We start from the raw sequence: 24104 nt of genomic DNA on the forward strand, positions 1-24104 counted from the left end.
AGCTTAATATCCTGAAATTATTAAAGGCAGATAAACCTCTGCCAATAAAAGATGTGATAAATTATTGAGATTGAGATTATTCTGTTTCAACCTTTGATTTTTCTCCATGACTTTTATAGGGTACTTACATTGTTGCTGTGAAGATAGTCAATTGCTCGAAGAATCTGGTAGAGATACCTTTTAAGTCTTCTATTATCCAGTCCATGAGAGTAATGCTGTAGCTCATCTAAAATTGTATGGTCAATAAATTCAAAGACTAAGTTGATTTTCTTTTTCTGTTTAATGACATCAATCAGATTGACCAAATTTTCATGACGAAATTGCTGTTGACAAAAGAGGAAACAAATTTCTGTTCTTCTTCCCTTTGTAAGAGTTTTGCAATTCATCTACTTTCTCACAATTAATTTGAGCCTACACAATTTGAAGTGATTTAACAAACATATTCCCAGTACTTGTATTGGGAAAATACAATATGTATTTATAAACTTTATTTTATCATTTATGGAGAGATTAAGAAAAATAACTTTAACTATAGCTATAAAATAATTCTATGAATAATTAACATATAGTTTACTTCATTTAAGGTCTATTAAACATTCTACCACTGTGTTTTTATTCCTTTACATGAGGTATAATTATTTTAACTGGTAGCAACACAAAATAATTTCACAATGTGTCTTACTATTAACAATAAGAAAAGGAATAGCGCTAATGTTTGCCTACACAAGGCTCTATATATTTTCAACATTAACACAACGTCTAAGGTTTCTAATCTAAACATCAGAAAATCTGTTATCACTTATGACAAAAGCAAGTTTTCAGCCCTCATGGTTGTGAAGAAAATCTTGGAAGAAACTCATATTGGAACACTTAGCACTAAAATACCACTGAATTCACCGGAGCATATCTATGTACAGTACTCAGAAATCAACTGACATCCTGATTCTAATTTTAAAGCATAGCAACAAAATAAATCTGACACAAACACTATCCCTTCCCTTTTTCTGATATGTGTTCAGTAGGCAATAATTAAAAGATATACGTAACAATTATGCATATTTGATCTCTGGGGATATCAAGGCATTGATTTTCAAAACGACAAAAAAAGAAGCAAACCTTCAGGAACTTTATCTCTCTCATTGCAATTTTGTTGACAGACTTTTCAGGCTTCTCATAAAATATCTTAATGGCAACTATATGTCCTGTTTCCTTGTGTTTACATTTCATTACCGTTCCATAACTTCCCTCTCCCACTTTTCCGAGGATCTCATACATCTCCATACTCAAGTCTGAAATCTCTTCAAAGAAGGGGGAAAATGTTATTTTGAAGTACTCAAACTTTTTTGTTGCTTCTTAAATGAATTCCGCAAATAAATTTAAAAGGAGCTATTCCTACACAGGAACTTTTTCAACCAGTTTCACACCTAACAAGCGCTGTAGCTGTTAAATACAGTAACACAAAATACCATGAACTTCTCCCCACTGAAAGAAGGAAGAACTGTAAGTATCAAGACCAGCTGTTATTTCTTTTTGTGCAATCCACCACTGCTGCGGCAAAATCTGTTTTCCTTCAACAGGGCTTGCACATGACTTGGGGCTTGGTGTACTGAAACCTCTAGTTAAGTAACTAGGAGTGGCCTGTACCTGAGTGTGCAAGGGACATCTGACACCCCACTTTGAATTATCTCCAGATTCTTGTAACTAGGGCAAAGTGTGTATAAGTTAAATAATCATACATTCTTCCCCACCTACTCATGCATCTGTTTCTTTTAGATTGCACTAGGGACCTGCCCCACCTGTTAATTGTAAGGTGTCATGCCATGGATGCTCTTAAATAAACAAATCAATCCCCATGACTTTTCTTACACTGTAGCTACTGCTGGTGTCCCCACTCCACAACCTTGTAAACAGTTTTGAGCCCAGCAGTGCAATATAACTAAAGAGGCAATGTGGAACAGTTCCTGTTTTCATATGGGGGGCAAGGAGTATCACTCTTCATTCATTGATTGGAGACATCCCACTAGCCCCGCTGCCACAATTCACTTGTAAAAAGCTTCACCACAAAGTACATGGGAAATGCAGTTGCACAAAAGAGCTGCCTGGAAGTGAGGAGGGAGGGATGATCTCACCTCTCCCACCCCGACCTTGGGTGTTGGCATCTGCACCCTCTGTGTCTGTGGTTTATCCCAGTCCAGTTATGTTCCACCCTCACACTGCCTAACGACAGTTCAGCTCCCTCTCTTTCCTACCCCTCCCTACACAGAACCGGCCCTTGAGAATCACCCTGCCTTGTTTGACAGGAAACCTCACCAGCCTCTCAAGAAACACCTCAACCCACATTTGGGGCACTGGCGCAGAACCATCGGGGTTCAACCCCTGACAGGTCGCACGAGCCCTTCTGTGGGTTTGGCTGCTCTCTCGGGTTTAAATCTTTGCTTTGGAGTCACTGGCATTTGTTAGAATCATAGAACTGAAGAGTTGGAAGGGACCCCTAGGGTAATCTAGTAGTCTAACCCCCTACAATGCAGGAATGTCAGCTAAAGCATCCATGACAGATGGCCTTCCAACCTTTGCTAAAAAAAACCTCCAAGGATGAGAAGTCCGTTCGATTTTTCTTTTAAGGTAAGACGCCCTGGGAGGCTTTTTGGCCAAAGAGCAGTAAACACAACAGATGTTTTAAAAAGAAAACATTTTGGTTTTTGGGGTTTTTTTACTTCCGTCGGTCCTTGAAGGATTGGGGGGGGGGGGAGTCCCTGCTTCCTGAAGCTTGCTCATCTTCCCCCCTTGTTTGGCGGTGCTACCTCCCTCCGCCCCACCGGCCCTTCGTCCCCCCCCCCCCCGAGAAAGCTTTCCCCTCCCTCCTGCGGCTTCCCTTCTTTCTCCTGCCGGGGCCACCCTGGCTCCGGGAAGCGCCAGTGCACCCACCCACGGAGCAGCTCCTATTAAAGGCGCTCCTGCCTCTGACCTGCTCTCGGGAGCTCCCCATGTTGACTCCTCCTAGGCCCAGCCAAGCAAACCGGCCCTGTTACCATAGCAACCGCCGGCAATATCAACAGCCGGCCGGCCTACGTCACCCGGGTGCGAGAGGCGGTGCTTCTCTCTGACCTCATCGCGTTCGAGGCGTTCGAAAGGTGGGGCGAGGGCTGAGCCCTGGCCGGTGGGTGACGTCAGCTTGTCCCGCAACATGCCTGCGGATGGGGCTCCTCTTACCTAACGGGGGTTTCTGAAAAACGACGGTTTCGCAAGGCTGCCGGGCCTCCGTTAGGGTTTTCCTTGCAAGCACCATGAAATGTCGACTGCCCCAAATCCATCTGCCCAAGATTGTAACGCGTTCCGATGGCGGGGCAGCGCAATCCGAACGGCTGCCATTCGGAATGGCGTTTACTTAGAGCAGGCAGCCCCAAACTCGGCCCTTCAGTTGTTTTGGGACTGCAATTCCCATCATCCGTGACCGCTGGTCCTGTTAGCTAGGGATGATGGGAGTTGTCCCAAAACATCTGGAGGGTCGAGTTTGGGGATGCCTGACTTAGAGAGTAAGCACCACTGAATGTACTGGGCCTTTTTCTCAGAGTCAGCATGGGAAAAGATTGCACTGTGTTGGTTTCCAATTATGGAAGGGTACAGAAGTGCCATTTGATAATTCACTTTATGTGGGTAAACAGGTATGCCAGCAAGGGAGCAGATCCCACAAAAAGCACCCTGTACCCCAGGTTTCAGGTACAAACTCAGATGCCCGCTGTTATCCTCCAAACTGCCAACCACACAAGCAAGCCAACTGACTTCAAATGATGGAAGTGTCACCTCCTCCAAGCCTGATAGTTAGGAACCATCTATCAGGAGAGCATTTTCTAATATTTCCATCTAACATACCGCTTGCAAAGGAACAGCCGGACAGCACCTGTCATAGTATTTTATTTCCCACGGCTGGATATTTTTACCTCTCATCCAAAACATTCCGACTTTCATAGGTGCTCTCATTAATGATAACAGACAGCATGTGAACTTGTTTGAAAAAGTAATGGAAAGTTATATATAATAGAAATCAGCTATCCACCTCCTGTGTGCCAGGCAAGACAGTGGCAACACACACACCCCCAACCAGTCTACCCATAGGAATATTACTGTTAGGTTTACACCTCTTCTTGACAAGGGACTCTTTCAAGGCATGCCAATTTCTAAAATAAAAATATAAAAACAAAACAGAACACAAAGTTAATGGACACTGGTGACCAGTGTTATCTAGATCCAGCTAGCCATTTATTTCCACCCCTTCAGTAGCTGAACAAAAAAAGCTTATAGAACAAAATTGCCACGCGCATGAGCTAAGTGTCTTATGACCTATCCACCAATGAATCGAGAAGTTTTTTTATTAATTTCTATTTAAGACATTCATCATCCTTTTAAACAATACCCCGATTTAACTATTACAAGCAACCACCTCAATGAAGTATTCAAGTATGAAACAATTTGTATCTTATATAAACAGTCAGTGCTTTTTTCTGGGGGGGGACGCAGGGGTATGCATACCCCTAAACATTTTATGAATCTAAGTTTGGCCTCATTGAGGGGCAGTATTTCAATATGAGTAGGAAAATGAGAGTATCCCTAAACAATTTTTAAGGGAAAAAAGCACTGTATGCAGTTATTTATTACTTCATAATTAAATGCTATTTCTTTAGGACAAACCTTTAATAATTGATCAGTGGTGGGTTTGTGTATGGGTTTGTGTAGCCTGAATTCAGAAAGCGCATAGGAAAAAAGTGCTCTATTCTCTTGGCCACCTAAAAGTCAGTGCCATTACACACACACACCCTACAAGAATGTTGCTCTGCGTGATTTTTTTTTATCAGGGTCCAGAACTGCTCCTTTCATACACAGATTGGGGGGAATCATAACCCATACAGCACAATTTATAAAACCAAAATAGTACTTTTCCAGTTAGTTTTTTGAGCTGCTGAGTTTTCAAGGCTTTTCAATGATTCCTGAAATGTAAAGTTAAATCTTTCAAATTTCTGCTCATTTAGTAAAATCCAGATAGGGTTTTGCAGTTGCTAATTGCTACAAAGAGAAATGTGGATGCTGAAGCATGCCAGGATGCCTTACATAACCTGAAAAGTCTGCCTCTTAATATCAGGTGTACAGGTCTGGTGGTGAGATGGTAATTTATTCAGTGACAATGTAGTATATTAACATGGCATATGCCTAGAAATGGCTTGTTATTACTGTTATAAGAATTCTAAGGTCTCAAATATAAATTAAATGTTCGAAACTTTACAAGGCAAATGCATACATATGTATATAAACCACGTGTCTGAAATAGTACAAGAGAGCAATCCTGAAGCCATTTTGACTTTCCCAAATTGTCCTCAAATATTTCTCCGCAAGGAGGAAGAAAATGGGAAAACCTCCTCATTGTCTTTTGCTTACAAATCCTGTCTTAAGGGCATATTTGTATATGAATAGGGTGAGCCTGTGACCTGCATACAGAAACTAAAGTATTAACCATCACAAAAGAATGACCAGACTGCCCAGGTAATGCAATCAGTGACTATTATCAGGTATCCTGGCTGACAGGATTTCTGCTGTTGTCCGCCTCCTGTGATGTATGATGTTTTAGGGGGTGGTCTTGGGCTACAGGGTGGGCAGTTTCAAAAGTCTATGTGCACCATTCTTCTGGGTTCTCTCCTCCCTCCTTTGTATGGTGAGTGGGGACCCTGTTGCAACAGTATAATAAAGATCAGGCTTACTATCCGCTTTGCTTCTCAATATACTCTGGTCGGCCTCTGTTATTTTCTCCTATGGATAGGGAACCCACTTATAGACTCTATACGGGCTCTTGGATACCCCATAAGGGGAAAGGAGCAGTTTTTTCTTATAACATTACTTTATTTCATTGCTGAGCCATGGATCAATCTGAGTCCTCAGAAATACCTTTTGTTGCATTTTGGGCGGCAATTGCCCTCCTAAATGGCTTCGGTCCTGTATACCTGAAGGAGCGTCTCCACCCCCATCGTTCAGCCCGGACACAGAGATCCAGCGTCGAGGGCCTTCTGGCGGTTCCCTCATTGCGAGAAGTGAGGCTACAGGGAACCAGACAGAGGGCCTTCTCGGTAGTGGCGCCCGCCCTGTGGAACGCCCTCCCATCAGATGTCAAAGAGATAAATAATTACCTGACATTCAGAAGACATCTTAAGGTTCAGGGAAGTTTTTAATATGTAACACTGTACTGTTTTTAACACTGATTGGGAGCCGCCCAGAGTGGCTGGGGAAACTCAGCCAGATGGGCGGGGTATAAATAATAAATTATTATTATTATTATTATTATTATTATTATTATTATTATTCAAAATCCTCTCCCGTTTGCCAGTTGTGTATATAAAGCCTGTTTGCCTGGTCTCTCTTCATTTCTAACTTGTGGTGCACTCCAATCTTCTCTAGAGGGTGTGTCTTAACCAGAAGGACCTATGTGACTAATGATAACAGATGTAGGGAAAACGTGTCTTTGAGGACCAATAATTATATTGCTTCACCCATCCCCAGGGTTCCCGTCACCAATGGCCCTGATGCTGCCAGTGACACCAGAAGCAGATGCCTCCCTCATTTCATGGCGGCAGCTGGACATTTCAATGCCTTCCTTCCCACTTCCACACCACACAATGCCATTTTCACAGCTGACAAGAATCCTGTATAAGTTGTAACATTGCTGCCACTGCCATCAAAGGACACAGCGAAGGCATGAGGGTTGGGAGGAGGCCTGCTGTCACAGGTATTCAATGGCAGCACTTCTCCAATATGCGGCAATACTTGCTGTCTGCTTCAACAGGAATCCTGTTGCTGTACCACGCAGATAGATAGACATAAAAATTGCAAAAAGTGATTAAAGTATAGAAAAGCCAATGGTCAGTGACGATGGGAATTGTAGTCCACCAACATCTGGGGGATACCCCGTTAGCTACCACTGCTTAGTTTATTTTGAACTATGGTTTAATGCAACATTTTTAACAGGGCCAGTGAATACTAGATAATGTTTTGACTACATGGAAACAGTTTTTGACTTGCATAGTGGTACTTTGTCAATGCACTGCCCTCTGGCTTGGTATGAGATTATTCTACACTAGCCGTCAGTTCCTGCATAGCAATTTATTTCATACCCATTGGGACTTCACAACTGAGTTATTATTGCCTTTGAAAGAGCCAGGTTATAATACCGACTCCCTAAATTGCCTCTACAATTTCATGGACATTGCTTCTGACAACAACAATCATAAACCTTTTACAGTATGCTCCCAAATCCACTTATGAAGGTGTAATTGCATTTAGGATTGATTTCCACCATTGTGATAACTACATTTTAAATGGCGCCACTTCCTTACAATCTACCTAGCTCCTACACATCCAGCGCTCCCCCACCTGCTTTGAGTTCCTAAACAAAGCACTTGGCCTTCTTCTAGCAACAGGTTAGCTCCATCCTGAGTTAACTGGATCTGCAGCATAGCCTACGTGAATTACTTCCAAATAATGTACTTTAGACAGAGATGCCAGATTCCAATATTGAAATGAACTAATCTTCACAGCCTCTTTCAATCACATCATTCACTTGAAAATCAGTGCTTGCAATCTTATCCTCAATCTTACTCAGAAGTAAAACTAATTAAGTACAAAGGGGTTTACTCCCATGTAAATGGATACAGGATTGCAGTCTAAAGCATTGGAAACCAAATGGGATTACGCGGGTGACGCTGTGGGTTAAACCAAAGAGCCTAGGGCTTGCTGATCAGAAGGTCGGCGGTTCGAATCCCCGTGACAGGGTGAGCTCCCATTGCTCGGTACCTGCTCCTGCCAACCTAGCAGTTCGAAAGCACCTCAAAGTGCAAGTAGATAAACATAAATACTGGGACTTTAGAAACACAAAAAGTACTGGATCAAAATAATCAGGACAGATAAAATGCCATATCCAGTCTTCTTCTCTCCCCCACTCCAATTAAGATGATTTGTAGCTACAGGACAAACTAGAAAAAGATAATAGCCAGTCAAATGGGATTTTTTATTTTAAAAAGCACTGGGCAACATCTGACACTTTGGAATTAATCTGGACCAAAAGCAGATGCTATCATTTCTTCAGTGAGGAAGCAATAATTTATGAGGTAGCAACTATGTAAAAGAACCTACATAACCAGAAAATTAAATTAGTATGATTATGGTGTTGTTGCTTTTTGGAATCAACAAGGTCAATTATGTTTTGACTTATTATTCTCAGTAAAAAACCAATTCTGACCAAACTGCAGGAAGTAGTGGAGGACAGAGGTGCCTGGCGTGCTCTGGTCCATGGGGTCACGAAGAGTCGGACACGACTAAACGACTAAACAACAACAAAAAACCAATACAGTAATCCAATCTGAAACCTTACCAAATGAATCATACTATACATTGATGAATAAAGAATTACATCATGCCGCAAATAGAAAAAAGTTTCACTTAAGTTAAAAAGGTGAATAACTACAATAACATATTAAAGCTGCAATCCTATTGCACAAGCCCATTGCACCAGAAGCAGCTTAGTCATGCTGGCCACATGACCCGGAAAAACTGTCTGCGGACAAATGCCGGCTCCCTCGGCCTGTAAAGCGAGATGAGCGCCGCAACTCCAGAGTCGTCTGCGGCTGGACTTAACTGTCAGGGGTCCTTTACCTTTAACCATGTATACTAAGAAGTAAGTCCTATTTAATTCCATCAGCATTACTTCCAGATAAGTGGAGCTGGGATTGTAGCCTTCATCTACTCTCAAATGTGCATAGGTTTGCATCTTTAGGCTGTGATCCTGAAGGAGCCCATTTATATAAAGTCAAGGTTTTAAGGCTGCAATGCTTACCAGGATGTAAATCCTGTTGAACTGATTGACCATTTCTAAGTAAATGTGCTGATGACTGGAGTCCATTATCTACAACCATCTGCACTAATTATTTAGGAGAAACACAATCCACTGAACTCAGTGGACCTTATATTCAGAAAACATTTATAGGTTATGTGTAGATCTAGGTTCTTAAATCAAGAATGAAAGAGATTCCTTTCCCCCATAAAGAATATTGTAAAGTTATGGTGTCTGAAATCAGGAACAACTACTAACTAGACCCCTCATATGTTGGTTTCTGTAATAAGGAGCACCTATCCCATACTATTTACTCAGTTTTTAAAAACCTGTTTTCTCACTCTGAGCCTCTGACTTTTTAAATGAGTTTAGAATATGTTTTAGGGTATGTTTGTTTTTAAACTAGCAGTAGTTTTTATTGCTCTATACTGTATTTTAATGTTGTGGTTTTGTATTTTGCTTTCAGAGTTGCGAGAATTTCTGCTATACAGCAGCTATAGAAATGTAAAAAATCTTGTTGGACGAGTCTGTATTCAGACCAACCAAAAAGCCACAAAATTGTGGCAGGTGTTCCGAGTTATTCACAATACTTCATCAAGGTAAGATTTGTGACAGAGAGGTGAAAAATAAAAATACCAAAAAAGTACAAATAGGAGGCTAAAATGTTGCAGCATACGGTTAGTTTAAGAACCAAGCTCAAGATGGGTTTATTTTTGTTTTACATTTTGGCTGGCTCCAATAAAGGCATTTCCTCAACTTTGGATTTTAGATAAACAAGGCTACCTTTGCACTTTTATATAAGGATGTACAGTAGTTGGTTAACAGTGCAACCCAAACCATTTCTACTTCGGAGAAAATTCAAAAGGGTAAGTAGAGCTGGGGCGGTAGCCTTAGCTAAGTAATAAACAACGCTATTGTGACAGCTAAGAAATAAAGGGAACAATGATTTCCCAAAAAAAACCACCGTCACTACACTCTCTGACAACTCAACGCCTCCTGCCCGCACCGAGGCACACGCACAGCAGCCGCTGCTCCGCCTTCGAAGGCTCCTGTAGGCGAAATCTGCAAAATATATCCGCGCAGCAACCCGTGCCCTGCTGGAGGACAGGAGAGCCAATCATCGTGCAGGGCGACACCCTCGCGCTCAGAGAGCGAGCGAGAGAGAAGCCTTCTCACCCCCTTCAGGCCGGCGCAGTGGTACATCCCTAAGGCGTTCTGGGTCCCCCCTCCCCAAGCAGGCGCAGTGGTACAGCCGCGAAGGGCGGCTGGTTCCCTCCCCCACCGGCGGAGGGAGACGCCATTGCGGAGTTGTTTGTGAAGCAGCAGAGCGAGAGCAGGCGGCCGCCGGGGAGGGAGACGTCGGCGTTGCTAGCGGTGCTGAGGCATTTTTTTGGAGGTGGGGAGGCCCGAGGATTCATTTGGCAGCCGAGGGGAGCGGGGAGCATCATGTCCACCCCAGCTAGGCGGAGGCTAATGAGAGATTTCAAGAGGTAAGCGCTCTTCCACCTTCCTTCCTCCTCCCAAGAGCTCTGGCTGCTTCCCAGGGCCGGAACGCGCCCCCTCCCTCCCGCCTTCTCTGGAGGAGGAGGAGGAAGGCCCCCCCCTCGCTCTTGGGGGACCCCCTTGTGGGAGCCTAACTGCTCACCTTTGCTTTTTGCCCTTCCAAAGGAGCTGGGGGGGGGCTTTCTGTGTTTTGGGCGGAGGGGAAGAAGAACTCTAGATTTTGCCTGCCCTTCTCTACCCCCCAAAAAAAAACCAACAACCTGCTGGGAGGACAAAGAGTTCAAGAGTTTCCACTTCCTCCCCTCGAAAAGATCTGCCCTTGCCCCGCACCCAGGCTGCCCCCCACCCTCCCTCCTTCCCCTTCCTCCTCTGTTAAGAAGAAGAAAGTCAAGGTGCTTCTATAAGAACAAGGGTTGTGCTAGACAAAAGACTTAAGAAGCTTGCTGGGGTTTTTCCCTCTTCTCTCTTTAAACCAACCCCCCCCCCCCATAAGAGAGAGGCCAAACTGATTCGAGAGACCATTCCCCTTTTTTTTGGCTTTGACGCCCCTTTGTAGAATACTTGTCTTGTTGATATAAGGGAGTTGGATTGAAATAGACTGGATTGACCACGTCACAGGTACAGATGAAGCCCCCCCCCCAACTCAGGGGAATGACCTAGGGAGCCAGTTTGTTTATAGCATGGGACGTTATGCAAAATAGTGATTAGGTCACTGGTTTTAAGAAGTCGCCTCTTACCTATTTTTTTTTCTATGCTGCACCCACCCCCACCCCTCCAAGTACTCAGCATGCAAGCTGCCTTTGAGGTTTGTCGAGTGTGAAAACGGGTTTGTTACATAAAAGCCACAGTAAATGGTATGCCCAAGAAATGATTTTCGACAGTTTTCTTTTCTTTTCTTCTTAAGGAAGGAAACTGGTAGGCCACAGAGCTGTATTAAATGCAAGCTTTGTTATTTCCGTTTAATAGAGTTTTTCTATGCTCTTCATCCACTGATCCCAAAGCATCTTGCCAATGTGATGCTTCAAATATAAAAGAAGCCATTGTCACAGCCTCAGGTTACCCAGTGAGCCAACAGTGGAGCTGTAAATAAAACTCCTTCCAGTCCAGTGTCCCCCTCTTTCCTTTAGCTATGTTGAATCTTTTAATCCCCAAGGATCTGCTCCAGAGTAGAGTTTCAGTGCATTTGGTATTCACTCTACTCTGTTCCCTTATGACTTGGGCTTATGCAAAGAGAATTGGTATATGAATTATGTCTCAGAAATATAAACTCTTTAAAAGGCTGGCCTGTGAATTCCATAGCTTCCTGGGTGGGGGGGATAGGGGAAATGGTGGAGAGAAACATTGATTTTTTAAATTTTTGCTATATAACCAGCTGTGTTCTTCAAAAGCAGGGAGAATGCTGGCTGTGCTTAAGTGAATGCGATGATTTTAGTCGTGGCTTATAGAAAATGCTAACTTTCTCACACTGAAGTTGTTTGTGCCTATTACAATGGAGGCTTGTGTTGTTTCCGTGTTTGTTTAGGGCTGCTTCCTATAATTGCTCTTTGCCTCTTAGCTTTTACTGACATCTGGAGGCATCTCTGAAGGTTATGCTGAAGTTGGCAAAATAATGGCCATTTTATTTTCTCAAGCAGGTTGCCAGGAAAGACATCCTATCCAAATATGCTTTTCCTGGCACTGCAAATGGATTCTACAAAGAAACCTGTGCATATTCTATAAAATTACCATATATACATTGTGTACTTAAATAGTGTTTAGATAACATTACACAGGAACTATTACAGCATGGATGTTGTTAAGTGTACAGACAGCTATATGGTCTCCAGCTTTGCTTAAATTTGGAATTAATAGAGGAATAAAGAAACAAAATAATTGTATGAATAGGTGAACATTTTAAGATGGGATCCAGTTGCTGCTGAATTGCCATAGGACTGCAGATAGTTGTATTTCCCCAGTATGGCAAATGTGGTTATGCCATGCCACAGAATGGGTTGGTGCTGTGACACGGTGGCCGTATCCAACAATGCAGTATTGCACAAAGCTGTGATCCTGAACTGTTTTCTTGAATGCATTCCATTGAAATCAGCAAGGCTTACTTTGAAATAAATGTATCGGAATTAATTTCAGGAACTGAACTTACTTATACATTCCTCAGTCAAGCTAAGTTTCACTGGGAACTAGGCCTTTATACTTCCAGGTTAGTTTTAATAATTGTTTTACTGGTTTCACTATACTGACTTAAATTTTAAAATCTGCCCTAAGACAACTTGTGTTGCATCTGGAACAACATGAAAAATTATGACCCCAGAACCAAGCAATATTTTCACCAAGGCACCAATGTTTTGAAAACTGACACAAAAGTTAGAAAGGTTATGATTAGAAATTAAACTGCACTTAACTTGCTAGTTGTTTTTTTTAAAATCCAGTGTTGTGTGAGCTAGGACAGTCCTTTTGAAAGAGGACATAAAATGCACTAACTATAAGGGATCCCTAGCCTAGACATTTGTTAAACAACTCCACATAACACTATTGATGAAGACATTTTAACTACTGAATGGGGAAATATCTGGCACGAGAAATCTCAAAATGGAATGCGTTTGTTTCAAAGTGCATGCTAGATAGCTGGTTTCACATAGAAACTGGGATTCATGTCAGGAAACACTTAGTTCAAAGCTCACCTCAACTGTTCTAAGTATTCTTGGATACCGTATGTGAAGTGTTTTGAACATTTGAAATTTACCATATAAATGTTGAGTATTTGGCACTCAAGCCATCTGAGTTAAGGAAGGTATATTTTGCTTAAGTCTTATTTCATTTAGGCTGACTTAGTAGTAAATGGCATCCTTTCTCCCTCTAATCTTCAATTAACTCTGTTTGCATGTGAAATCCCAGTCAGGGGTGCAAAATCTTCATAGCTGAAGGCTTTTCACAGCATGGTGTTCATGAAGCTTCAAGAACCAAAGCTATCTCTGAACAGCACATGGGGCTTAATGCTTTTGCTGAGACACTGGCATGCAAGCTGGCTATCAGGTAGCAAGAAGTCACGTTCCTTTGCTCTCCAGCCAAGGTTTTAGGTAGCTTGTGCTGTTGACATTAAACTGATTGAACTGAGCATGCTCCAAGAAGAGAGCCGTATAAATGCAGGGTAGTTTTAAGGGCAGGGAACTGTATGTAGACTTTGACAATGCAGCATGCTGTTAATTTGCTGTTATTCCTAATGCCACTCTGTTGCAAGTCTTCCTTCCCAATACAGTGGTACCTCGGGTTAAGTCCTTAATTCGTTCCGGAGGTCCGTTCTTAACCTGAAACTGTTCTTAACCTGAAGCACCACTTTAGCTAATGGGGCCTCCTGCTGCCGCTGCGCTGCAGCATGATTTCTGTTCTCATCCTGAAGCAAAGTTCTTAACCTGAAGCACTATTTCTAGGTTAGCGGAGTCTGTAACCTGAAGCGTATGTAACCCGAAGTGCATGTAACCCGAGGTACCACTGTAAATGGAAATGTACTTTTTGGTGTGAGGGCTACTGACAGAGAATTCTTTCAGTGTCTTAAATCTCTAATTTTCCTCCGCAAAATGTTGCAAACTCTTAAATAAACATGATTAACAGACTATCACTAATATTGCAGTTCTGCTGTAAAAATGTCCGTATACAATACTGGCATAACAAGGCAAGCTCTTGTGTTACATAAAGTAAGCGTGAGGTCATATTTGCCACATGGAAGGAGTTCACTCTGTCTCTTCAGCTTTTCTTTAAGAGATGTCCCTGTATGTAATCCAGCTTGAGAAACGGGGTGACTTTAAAAAAAGATGCATCTTTACCATGTTGGGACTTTTTTTTTAATGGCGTAACATATGGAGGTGGGTTGAAATGGGCTGGTACAGCACACTCTGAAATCAAATTGTTCCACCAACCAAAATAGAACAGCACTGTCTCACTACAGATATTATTAATGATCATCATTTCTCTACTGAAAACCCAGATAAAATATATTTCTGTAGTGTACAGAATCTCAAAACCAGAGCAACATAAATAAAATTGAAGCAAAATACATTTAGGAAGCTTAAGTAGAGTCTGGGTCACCTGACAAGGTTATGAAAACTATAAATTATTTCCATGGGAAAGCTTGCTGAAATAGTGACATAATAACACAAGTTGGCACCTAAGACTCATTACAGATGATGTCTACTTGCTTTCATTAGGTATAGAGTTCCATAATCCCATGTCATCACTTTAAATTCACAATTTCTTGTTGAGGATAGCCTTCACAATTTCTTGTTGAGGATAGCCAGGCACCATTTGACAAGTCTTAGGTGGCAGGATACAAAGTTCAAGCAGGGGTTATGGAATAGGGCAGTATTTGAAGTACACTGGCCTTAGGTTGTTTAGAACTTCATATACTAATAGTAAGACCTTGAAGAAAGATACTCAGCATGTGATAGCCAGTGCAGCTCGCTCCCTCAACACAGGTGTTAGTTTGTTGGTAGTCAACACCCAATAGCAACCGGGCTGTGGAATTCTGCACCAGCTGCAGCTTTCATACCAGCCTCACGGGTAGCCCAACATAAAGCGCATTACATTAGTCTATCCTAAAGGTCACCAATGCATGAGCCACCATAGTGGAGCTAACCCACAGCTGACAAACCAGCTGAATCAAGGATCTTGATTTCACCTGATGTTTCAGTAATGTTCTGTGTTTCAAACAGACATAATTTATGGCTTCAGTAGATGCTTGCCAATATGTAAACAAATAACAGTTCATTTTCCGTATAGTTATCTCCAAGCGATGGTCTAAATGCTCATGAGAAGGATGCAGCTTGCTGGTAGAGCATCTGTTTGGATGCAGATGGTCGTTGCCTCAGTACCCAGCAATAGCCACCACAAAGCAGATCTCAGGTTGACTACCAACACTACTTACGTGGTGGCATAAGTGAACAGACAAGCTTTGCTTACATCAGGCACCAGAAGTGCTAAGCCTGAGAAAAGATGTGCAAGTGTCCCCAACTCTCCTCCTCTTACAACTGTAGAAAAGAGGATAATCATCATAGACACCTATACAGCATGCTGGCTGACCATTGAGGAGACAGAAAACCGAATGGTTGGCATATCATAAAGGAAGGCATGGCTGGTTGGTTGGTTGGCTGGCTGGCTGGCTGGAATAGTGTGTTTACACTATGGATTTTAATGTCTCCATGCATTCTGCTTTCTTCTTTAAAGATTACAGGAAGATCCACCCGTGGGGGTCAGTGGTGCACCATCTGAGAACAACATAATGCAATGGAATGCAGTTATTTTTGGGTAAGTGAACCTTACCTTCATTATAAAGGAAATGAATGAATATATTCTAAGTTATTTATTTTCTGTGCCACTTTCACAAATGCTAAATGATGACTGAAACAATTGAGCACATCATTGGAAACAGATTGTTAACGGCCCAGTCTTGCACTCGAGGGTATTCAGGGCAACATGGAACATACGATAGGATTCAACTAATAAGCCCCACCAGTGGAAGCCCATGCAAGGACTTCTGCTAGCTCAGCGGGGCTTCCCCCTCTCCTACCTTGCATACACACATGCCCAAAGTGGGGGTGGGGTCAGGAGAACCCCCTGAAAAATATGCAGGGGGAGGGGCACAAATGTTTGTGTTGATGGAGCAATCTGTTTAGCACTAAATTGAATCCGTCTCAAATCATTCTCTTTTAAGCTTTCTTATGATATAGCATGTAATTGTACAAGCATGGCGCTTTTAATTAATAATAATAATATTTTTTTTATTCATACCCCGCCCTCCCCAGCCAAGACCGGGCTCAGAGCGGCTTACAAGCAATAATAAAAACAAGATGAATGATTACAACTTAAAAACAAAACTAAAATACAACATTAAAATAATGGAACATTAAAATATTAAAATGTAGCCTCATCGCAGGAGAAGGAAAAGAAAAAAGAAAGGGAGGGAGGGAATCAAATTGGCTCCAAGCCAAAGGCCAGGTGGAACAACTCTGTCTTACAGGCCCTGCGGAAAGAAATCAGATCCTGCAGGGCCCTGGTCTCATGAGGCAGAGCGTTCCACCAGGCCGGAGCCAGAGTTGAAAAGGCCCTGGCTCTGGTTGAAGCCAATCTAACTTCCTTAGGGCCTGGGACCACTAGGGTGTTGTTATTTATGGACCTTGAGGCTCTCCGTGGGGCATACCAGGAGAGGCGGTCCCGTAGGTACGAGGGTCCTAGGCCGTGAAGGGCTTTAAAGGTCAAAAGCAGCACCTTAAATCTGACCCTGTACTCCACCGGGAGCCAGTGCAGCTTGAAAAGCACTGGGTGAATATGCTCCCATGGCAGAGACCCCGTGAGGAGCCTCGCTGCAGCATTCAGCATTCAGCAATTGAGAGTGGAACAAGCTGAGCACTTTGGCTGAAAATTCCAGTGAATGTATTGTCTCAAATTATAGCTTTGCAAGTGAGACTCTTTGCAGAGACACTGCAATATCTAGAGTTTGGGAATCAAATATATTTTCAGTAACACATTTATATACCAAGCTACTGGCTACTGTTTTATGGGAAGCTAAATGGCAGAAAATAGCTTGTGAGTTCTGTTTGTTCATTTACAGTTAAGGAATAATTAATTCGTATTATCTCTCTTTCCAGGCCAGAAGGTACTCCCTTTGAAGATGGTAAGCTTTTAAAACATTTTTTGCTTCTGGTAGCTTTTCTAAAATTTAGAATCTAAGCACAGGAAACTTGCATTATGTTGCCATATGTTACCTGTAATAGTTGTCTGACATTGTTATATTGAGGATAACATTCCAGTTGTAGTAGTAATACATGTAAGCAAAGGTAAAGGAGCCCTGGACGGTTAAGTCCAGTCAAAGGCAACTTTGGGGTGCAGCGCTCATCTCACTTCAGGCTGAGGGAGCTAGCGTTTGTCTGCAAACAGCTTTCCGGGTCATGCGGTAGCATGACTAAACCACATCTGGCACAACAGGACACAGTGACGATTGCCAGAGCACACGGAAACGCCGTTTACCTTCCCGTGGCAGCAGTACCTATTTACCTACTTGCACTGGTATGCTTTCAAATTGCTAGGTTGGCAGAAGCTGGGATAGAGCAATGGGAACTAACCCCATCATGCTTATTCAAACCGCTGACCTTCCAGTTGGGAAGCCCAAGAGGCTTGGTGGTTTAGACCACAGTACCACTTGCTCCCTACCCGTAATACATGTAAACCTTGGTAACAAAAACCAACTACCTGTTTTTAAAGCCCATTATTCTTACAGTACCTACTAGCAAGAAGTCCTAGTACTTTAAACCATGTAAATTTACTTGTTTGACCATAAGCCCCTAACAATACTAAGGCTGCAGCCCTAACCCCACTCACCTTGGAGTAAGTCACATTGAAGTCAACAAAACTTAGTTTCAGTAGACCTGTTTAGGATTGCACTGTACAATATAAATAAAATCCACTTAGTTAAAAGGGTCTTTTATCATTTAGGTTTGCAGCCCGAGTACACAAAGTGCTAATCAGTCTGATGGTTTCATGAAGTAGGTTGTCACATCCCTAGTCTAAAATTGGGTCATCTGGAGGAGTTATAAATTAACCATGACTGACAATTTGGAAATATTTTAATGCTTGAATTTGCAGCTGGTTCTACTGGAGCTCCCTCTGACCGCTCCAAAATTCCTATCTCCAGTGACAATTGCATATTTGCCAAAATGGAGACCCTGACGTAACAGACAGGGATCCAAAGAACCCCAAGACCAATTCTGTTTGTTAATTGAAGTTTGGACTTGTATTTCTTGAATAGAACTCACCCATGACACATGAAAATAGATTTTGAAATTTTGTTGTTCCCCCCTACCCGCCCAAAAAATATTACTGAGCATGCCCAAGACCTTGGCCATCACTAAAGTAGCTATTTGGCTTTTAGCCACAGTTTCCATCAACAAGGCACTTAGGCATAGAATAAAGCAGTCAGGCATAATTGTTGATGGACAGCTTGGGTGTCTTCCAAATGTGATATTCAACTGGAAAAGAGTGGGCCCACGGGGGTGGTGGGAGTGTGTGTGTGTGTGTGTGTGTGTGAGAGAGAGAGAGAGAGAGAGAGAGAGAGAGAGAGAGAGAGTCCCACACAAGGACAGTACCTAAAACCAGACCTTCAGTATGATTTTGAGCTTGTATTCAGTAGAGCCTGCTAAGATTTGGGGAGAAGTTCACATTCCAACATTTTTCATGCTTTTTTGGTAATGCCTGGCTTTGCCCATAGCACATGATCCTGATTCCTCTTTTGATACTGAAAATAAAAACAACTTCACGTTCCCTTGAACTGATCTGTATATAAAACTGTCTCGGTGAAAATAACCACAGTAAAGTATATGGCTGTTCTTGCAGTGGTTGAAGCAGACTTAAAGCCACCTGTTTATCACTCTCTAGTGTTGTGTCTTGAACAGGTTTTTTTAAAAAAAGTTGAAGTGCCAAAATTTTGTGTGGGTGTTTCCCCCCCACCTTTTGTTTCTTTTAAGATCTGTATTGGTCTTATTTAGAACGTATATAAGTGTTTCCTGCAAACTTGTAAGTCTTAATGACCATAGAGCTGTTCTGTCCTCATACTGATTATTCTGGTTCACACTAGAAGGTAAAGTGGATGACTCTTGGGTGTCCTATAAAAAAAATCAGCGGAAGGTTCAACTTTGTAACCTGTCATATTTTGTGTGTGTGTGTTTTAAACTTGATTCTGTCAGTTGTAGTTGAAAAGGTGGGGCAAAGCAGTTTTTTGTAGAGCTTCCTAGGTTTGAGGCAATTTTTGCTTAGCACCTGTAGTGAAGTAAATGGCTACTTGCAAGCTCCAGACACCTGAGGCTCTCATGTATAGCCCAGGGGAACTTGTTAGTGCAGGGAAAACGCAGGCTGTCATCACAAAAATGACAGCAAATGCTTCTGATAATCTATTTGATGGTAAGTTGTTTGTCTCTGACCCAGCCCATAGATTCTGTTAGTTTTTGATACCCAGTTGGATGTAGTGAAGACTGTCAACTGAATGTTGACGGTTCTCTTTTTTTAAGTGTCCCTTTCTCAATACGAAAAGCACACAAAAGCAGCAAAAAGGTGCATGCTTCAAATTACTGCTGAAAATGTAGGTACTGGAAGCCTTAGATTTCTAAGAGAATGTTACTTCTTTCAAAATAAAATTATGGCTGAGGTCAATGGGCCTTGTAGACCAAAATGTTTGGAGGGCACCAGGTTGCTCCAGAAAAAAAGAAAGAAAAGCACACCTGTACTTACTGTCCTGGGAGCAAGTTTTCTTTTGAAACATTGACATTTTTAGACGTATAGGCGTGCAACTCCTCATTTGTGTATAGTGCTTCGTCCTCAACTGCCCAGCTTTTTTCCTTTTCGTTTTCTCCAAGGATGTGTTTGACTGTGCTGGATAATTTCAGGCCAATTTACACATTCAGCTTCTGTCCCCACATAGAACACATTCTTATTTTTAGAAACAGTGTGAAATGCATGAGTTCAGATCCTTGAAATGTATCTGTATCTCACATATATGTATGTGTGTGTGTGAAAGAGAGAAATATCACACGATGATCTTGAGCATGGATTTCATGCTGCTTTCTTCACAGAAATACTTTCATTGTAGTAAATGTATAATGTATGAAGACCTGTTCATTAGAACAGTTAATCAGCGCCAGTTTAAAATGCCTGTTATGTAACTCATAAATATCTGAGCTGAATAGGTTTGCCAGACATTTATCTAACTCCATTTGTGTTTGGTTTTTAATACCAAACCAATGTTACATGTTCAACCTGTGGAAATTCAAAAGGAATATACCTGATTCATCTGCATATTTTTCTACACAGTTTTTGATTCTACTCCATATTCTCTTGAGTGTGCTGCTAAGATACTCTCAGGATGCTGATGTTATTTCTATTCATAGCTGTGTACTGCAGCATTTTATTAACTCTAAAAATAATGTTAGACTAAGTGTTTATTTTTATTTCAAGAGTAGTAGCCCTCTTGTTAATCATAAGTGCTTTTGAAAGGAATAAGTTTTCCGCTATATATTTGTGATCTTAGGATGTTTGTGATAGCTTTGTTATATAACTCTAAACCGCCTTATGAGATGGGATACAAATGTGTTAAATAAAATGTTATGTTTAGGCTTTTAAAAGCAGATTCATCTACATGATTTGTTCTTGTTTGTTGCCCCCTTTCCATCCCTTTCTCTCCTTTTTTACAGGTACCTTTAAACTAGTAATAGAATTTTCAGAAGAATATCCAAATAAGCCTCCAACTGTTCGGTTTTTATCAAAAATGTTTCATCCCAATGGTAAGTTTTCATGAAGAATATTTAAAAACCTTAGGTGCAAGCATGTGCCCTCTGACTTTTAACAAAGTTTTAATATCCATATCAATTGCTGGAGGTAATTGTCATGGCAACTACTTAACACAGAAATTCTTCACAGCCTGCAGCCAATACTTTCATTAAAATAATATCTGAACACTGAACAGCCATGGCATACTGACAATCAGAAAAATAAATGGAAACTAATTAAGTTTAGAAATAGTTTGTTCTATTAGAGACCAATAAAGAACTTCCTGATTAAGGGAATTGCTTTGGAGGGTACAGTGGGGAATGGGGAAAGATCCATTGCATGAGTGGCCGCCTCTGTTGGATCCAGCCCCCTACATCTGCAAAATCCAAAGCCTTAATGAATGTTGCAGCTGGAGCTGTGATCTTCCTTAATATCTGTGCTCCTTTTTGGAAGCTTTCTGTCTCAAAATTTGTTGCTGAATCCTCTGTGTATAGCATATGGCTGCTTCTCTTTTAGGCAAGGAGCTCAGTTAACAGGGAGCAGTATTGATGCTGTCCAAGCACTGATTCAATCATTTGACGAGACATCGAGGCCCTGTGTACAATATTTTTGAAACCTTTCCTCCCATTCTTCCTGTAGCCTAAGCAACTTGCTGTTCATCAGCTGAAGAGTGAGGAGGAATGAGAGATTGTTTTTACTGAGATGTCAAATGTAGCTAGACAATATACACTGTTTTAAAGAGAGACAGCGAGCCTAACAAGCCCATAATGTGAAGGAGGATTGATCCTCCTTTTGGAGAGGAACTTTTATGTCCCTGCTCAGTGTGTGTAACTAACATCCGCATAGAGGAACCCATATATTTTAACTTTGTTAGGAAGATTGGTTAGAGATAAAGTGAGAGGGTTCCTCTTCTATTGCTACAAATCAAAGGAAACCGAACACCTTTCATATAATTATCTTCAGATTTTGCATCGGGATTGTTACGAGTCATGAGTCTCTATCAGCACATTGAACTGCAGAAAAACCCGTCTTGGGAACGAGAATTTCACTTTGATTTTCTTCCTGCCCAAAAGTGAACAATAAATAAATGGATACTACCTCCCAAAATGCCTAGTGACCAGTACTTCTAACCTGTGCCCACACAAGATTAACTGCAGGTTGCCTCATTGGTGAAAAGTTAGTTTGCAATACGCTCTTCTCCTAGGTATTTTCTGCAGCATGATCTATGCATGTTTATGAAGATTTCAATATGAATTAAAATGCTGAACTTTTGGAGAAATGCATCACCCGTTCACATGTAGCATTCAACTGGCATAAACTTGAAATAATAGCGGTCTAATTTTAAAACCTTCTTTTCATTTTAGTATATGCAGATGGTAGCATATGTTTAGATATCCTTCAGAATCGCTGGAGTCCTACGTATGATGTCTCATCTATTTTAACCTCAATTCAGGTAATCTTAGTAAATAACATACTGCTCTTCATAGTGGTCTACTCATCTGAGAAGCTGATGGGGGAAATTGCTGATGAAGATTGAGTCCTTTCTATCTTGAGCAATTTAGTACAGTGAATATTTTGAACTATTTCTAGTAACTGTACAGCTACTTAGTAAGTCGTTTTGTCTGAAGTGCTTGTCAAAAGGATTCAGTTATTTTTCTTTTACTGTATCAGTTTAGATGTAATATTAAATGTAAAGGTTGCAAGAACGGGGCCTGGGCTTGTTGTAACCCTCAAACATGGCATTCTACTCTGGTTAGATCTCTTCATTTTGATGGCTGCTACTTTATATTCCACCCCCAATTTTGGCTTCCTTTTCTCTTTCCAGTCGCTGCTTGACGAACCCAATCCAAATAGTCCTGCCAACAGTCAGGCTGCACAACTTTATCAGGAAAACAAGCGTGAATATGAAAAAAGAGTTTCGGCTATTGTTGAACAAAGTTGGAATGATTCATAAGAAATAACTACTTCATTAACCGACATCCTCATAATCATCATGTACAATTTAACTTGCGATAGGAAATGCTATCAGAACTTCTCAAGTGCCACGTTTGACTTGCATACAGATGTGTTTGCAAAAATAAGCCCTTCAGTTTCAAAACTCTAAAAGCTTGTGTACCTTGATTAATGTACTTTCTATTGCATGTTATGACCTAAGTTATTGCTACATAAATTTGTAATATATCCTGTTTGTATTTTTTTCAAAGTGTATAATGTTGGTGTGAAGTTTTCATGACAGAATATACATATTTTGTAAATCTGTACTTTTTTCAAAATATTGAATGCCTTATTTTTGAATTCTTTAGATTTATAAATTGGACAAAAATCACTTAACAGAGTTTTATATATAAAATATTTCATGTAAAGCTGAAATACATAACCTCAGTGCAAGACATTTTTCTGTCACTTCTTTCAAGTATTCCATGGGCTCACAGATCACTTGCATGCAGATCTAACTACAAAAATACATTAAGATGTAAGATGCCCTCTCATGTGTGCAGTCTAAAATTCTGCCTAGGTAATTCCCCCCCCCCATCAGTGTTGGAAGAACCTTACAGTTCTCAGCACTTTGGTGTGGTAGAGAAGTACTTGGAGCTCCTTTTTTTTCTCTCAACACAGTTTTTGACATTATTTACATTTTCTTATATGGTGCTCTCTCTTTGGGGAGCTTGATACATAAGCTGCCTTCTGCCAGTCATGCAAGATAGTATAAAGTGGCAAAAAGATGGACATGCTACTCAAGACATGCAACTCACAAATAAGTGCCCCATATCCAAACTTAACACTAGTCATTACATTAGCGACTCTTAACTGGCCAAAACCATTCACAGCAGAGCCAGTGGACAAGGTGCAGAGAGTGCTGCCATTCACTAATGCAGACCATTGCCATAGCTATGTATATGCCCAAACAACTGAGTTTTAATCACATGCAGGTGGTAATTCTGCCTTGTATCTCATTTTACCTCTCTGCTTACAGAAAGCTCTCTGCTCAGAGGAGAGAGGAAGTTCTGTGAATGGAAAGCCAAATCTTCCCAGGTTACCTTTCATGCAGTTCCATAGTAGATTTGGGAGGGGAAGATGGGAAGAGAAAGGAGAAGCAGTAAAAATGGCTTTCCTGCCTTCTGTGAGTAGAGGGACACAATGAGATGCAGCCATTGGTTAACTTACTTATTGTAGGCAAAATCTGGAACTACATCAATACAGCAAGCTTTCCAGTTTAACAGAGAATCGAAACGAGAATCTAAACCTGTTTCAAATGGAGATGGAGGAAAACAGGATGGCTCTAACGACCAGGTCACTTTTTATGAATGGGACTTCTTCCTGCATGATGGGTATGAGCAAGTACAAGAAATCCTTTGCATAGATGCTTCCCCTTTGCTTATTACATTATTATCCCACCTTTCCAGTAAACCGGTCTTAAGATGCCTAACAATAG

At 41.4% G+C, this 24104-nt stretch overlaps 3 protein-coding genes across 12 annotated transcripts in view; 1 reads left to right on the plus strand and 2 right to left on the minus strand.

Moving 5' to 3' along the window:
• Positions 1-9852, minus strand: part of CDKL3 (cyclin dependent kinase like 3) — a 29806-nt gene extending 19954 nt beyond the window's left edge. For 2 of the 10 annotated variants that reach the window (XR_003705228.2, XM_077924527.1), the window contains exons 1-3: positions 3211-3387; positions 1117-1298; positions 129-323 (exon numbers count right to left, since the gene is read on the minus strand). Coding sequence is in view for 9 of the 10 variants with exons in the window: in XM_077924527.1 (XP_077780653.1) it covers positions 129-323; positions 1117-1298; positions 3211-3286 (453 nt within the window). In the remaining variant the exon portion in view is untranslated. Of the gene's footprint in view, positions 1-128; positions 324-1116; positions 1299-2568; positions 2689-2925; positions 3102-3210; positions 3389-9830 lie in introns of those variants that run through there. The other 8 variants (XM_028718050.2, XM_028718043.2, XM_028718049.2 and 5 more) reach the window with 7 other exon arrangements.
• The window catches only part of VDAC1 (voltage dependent anion channel 1), a 376203-nt gene that overhangs the window by 281402 nt on the left and 70697 nt on the right, over positions 1-24104 (minus strand). The window lies entirely within an intron of this gene.
• On the plus strand, positions 10140-23063 carry UBE2B (ubiquitin conjugating enzyme E2 B). The gene is made up of 6 exons (XM_028718054.2): positions 10140-10356; positions 15584-15664; positions 17005-17030; positions 20596-20685; positions 22036-22124; positions 22497-23063. Exons 1-6 carry the CDS (start codon positions 10313-10315, stop codon positions 22623-22625), a joined length of 459 nt encoding a protein of 152 aa, XP_028573887.1. The 5' UTR covers positions 10140-10312; the 3' UTR covers positions 22626-23063.

Source organism: Podarcis muralis, chromosome 2 (genome assembly GCF_964188315.1).
Source record: "Podarcis muralis chromosome 2, rPodMur119.hap1.1, whole genome shotgun sequence".
Classification (NCBI taxonomy): domain Eukaryota; kingdom Metazoa; phylum Chordata; class Lepidosauria; order Squamata; family Lacertidae; genus Podarcis; species Podarcis muralis.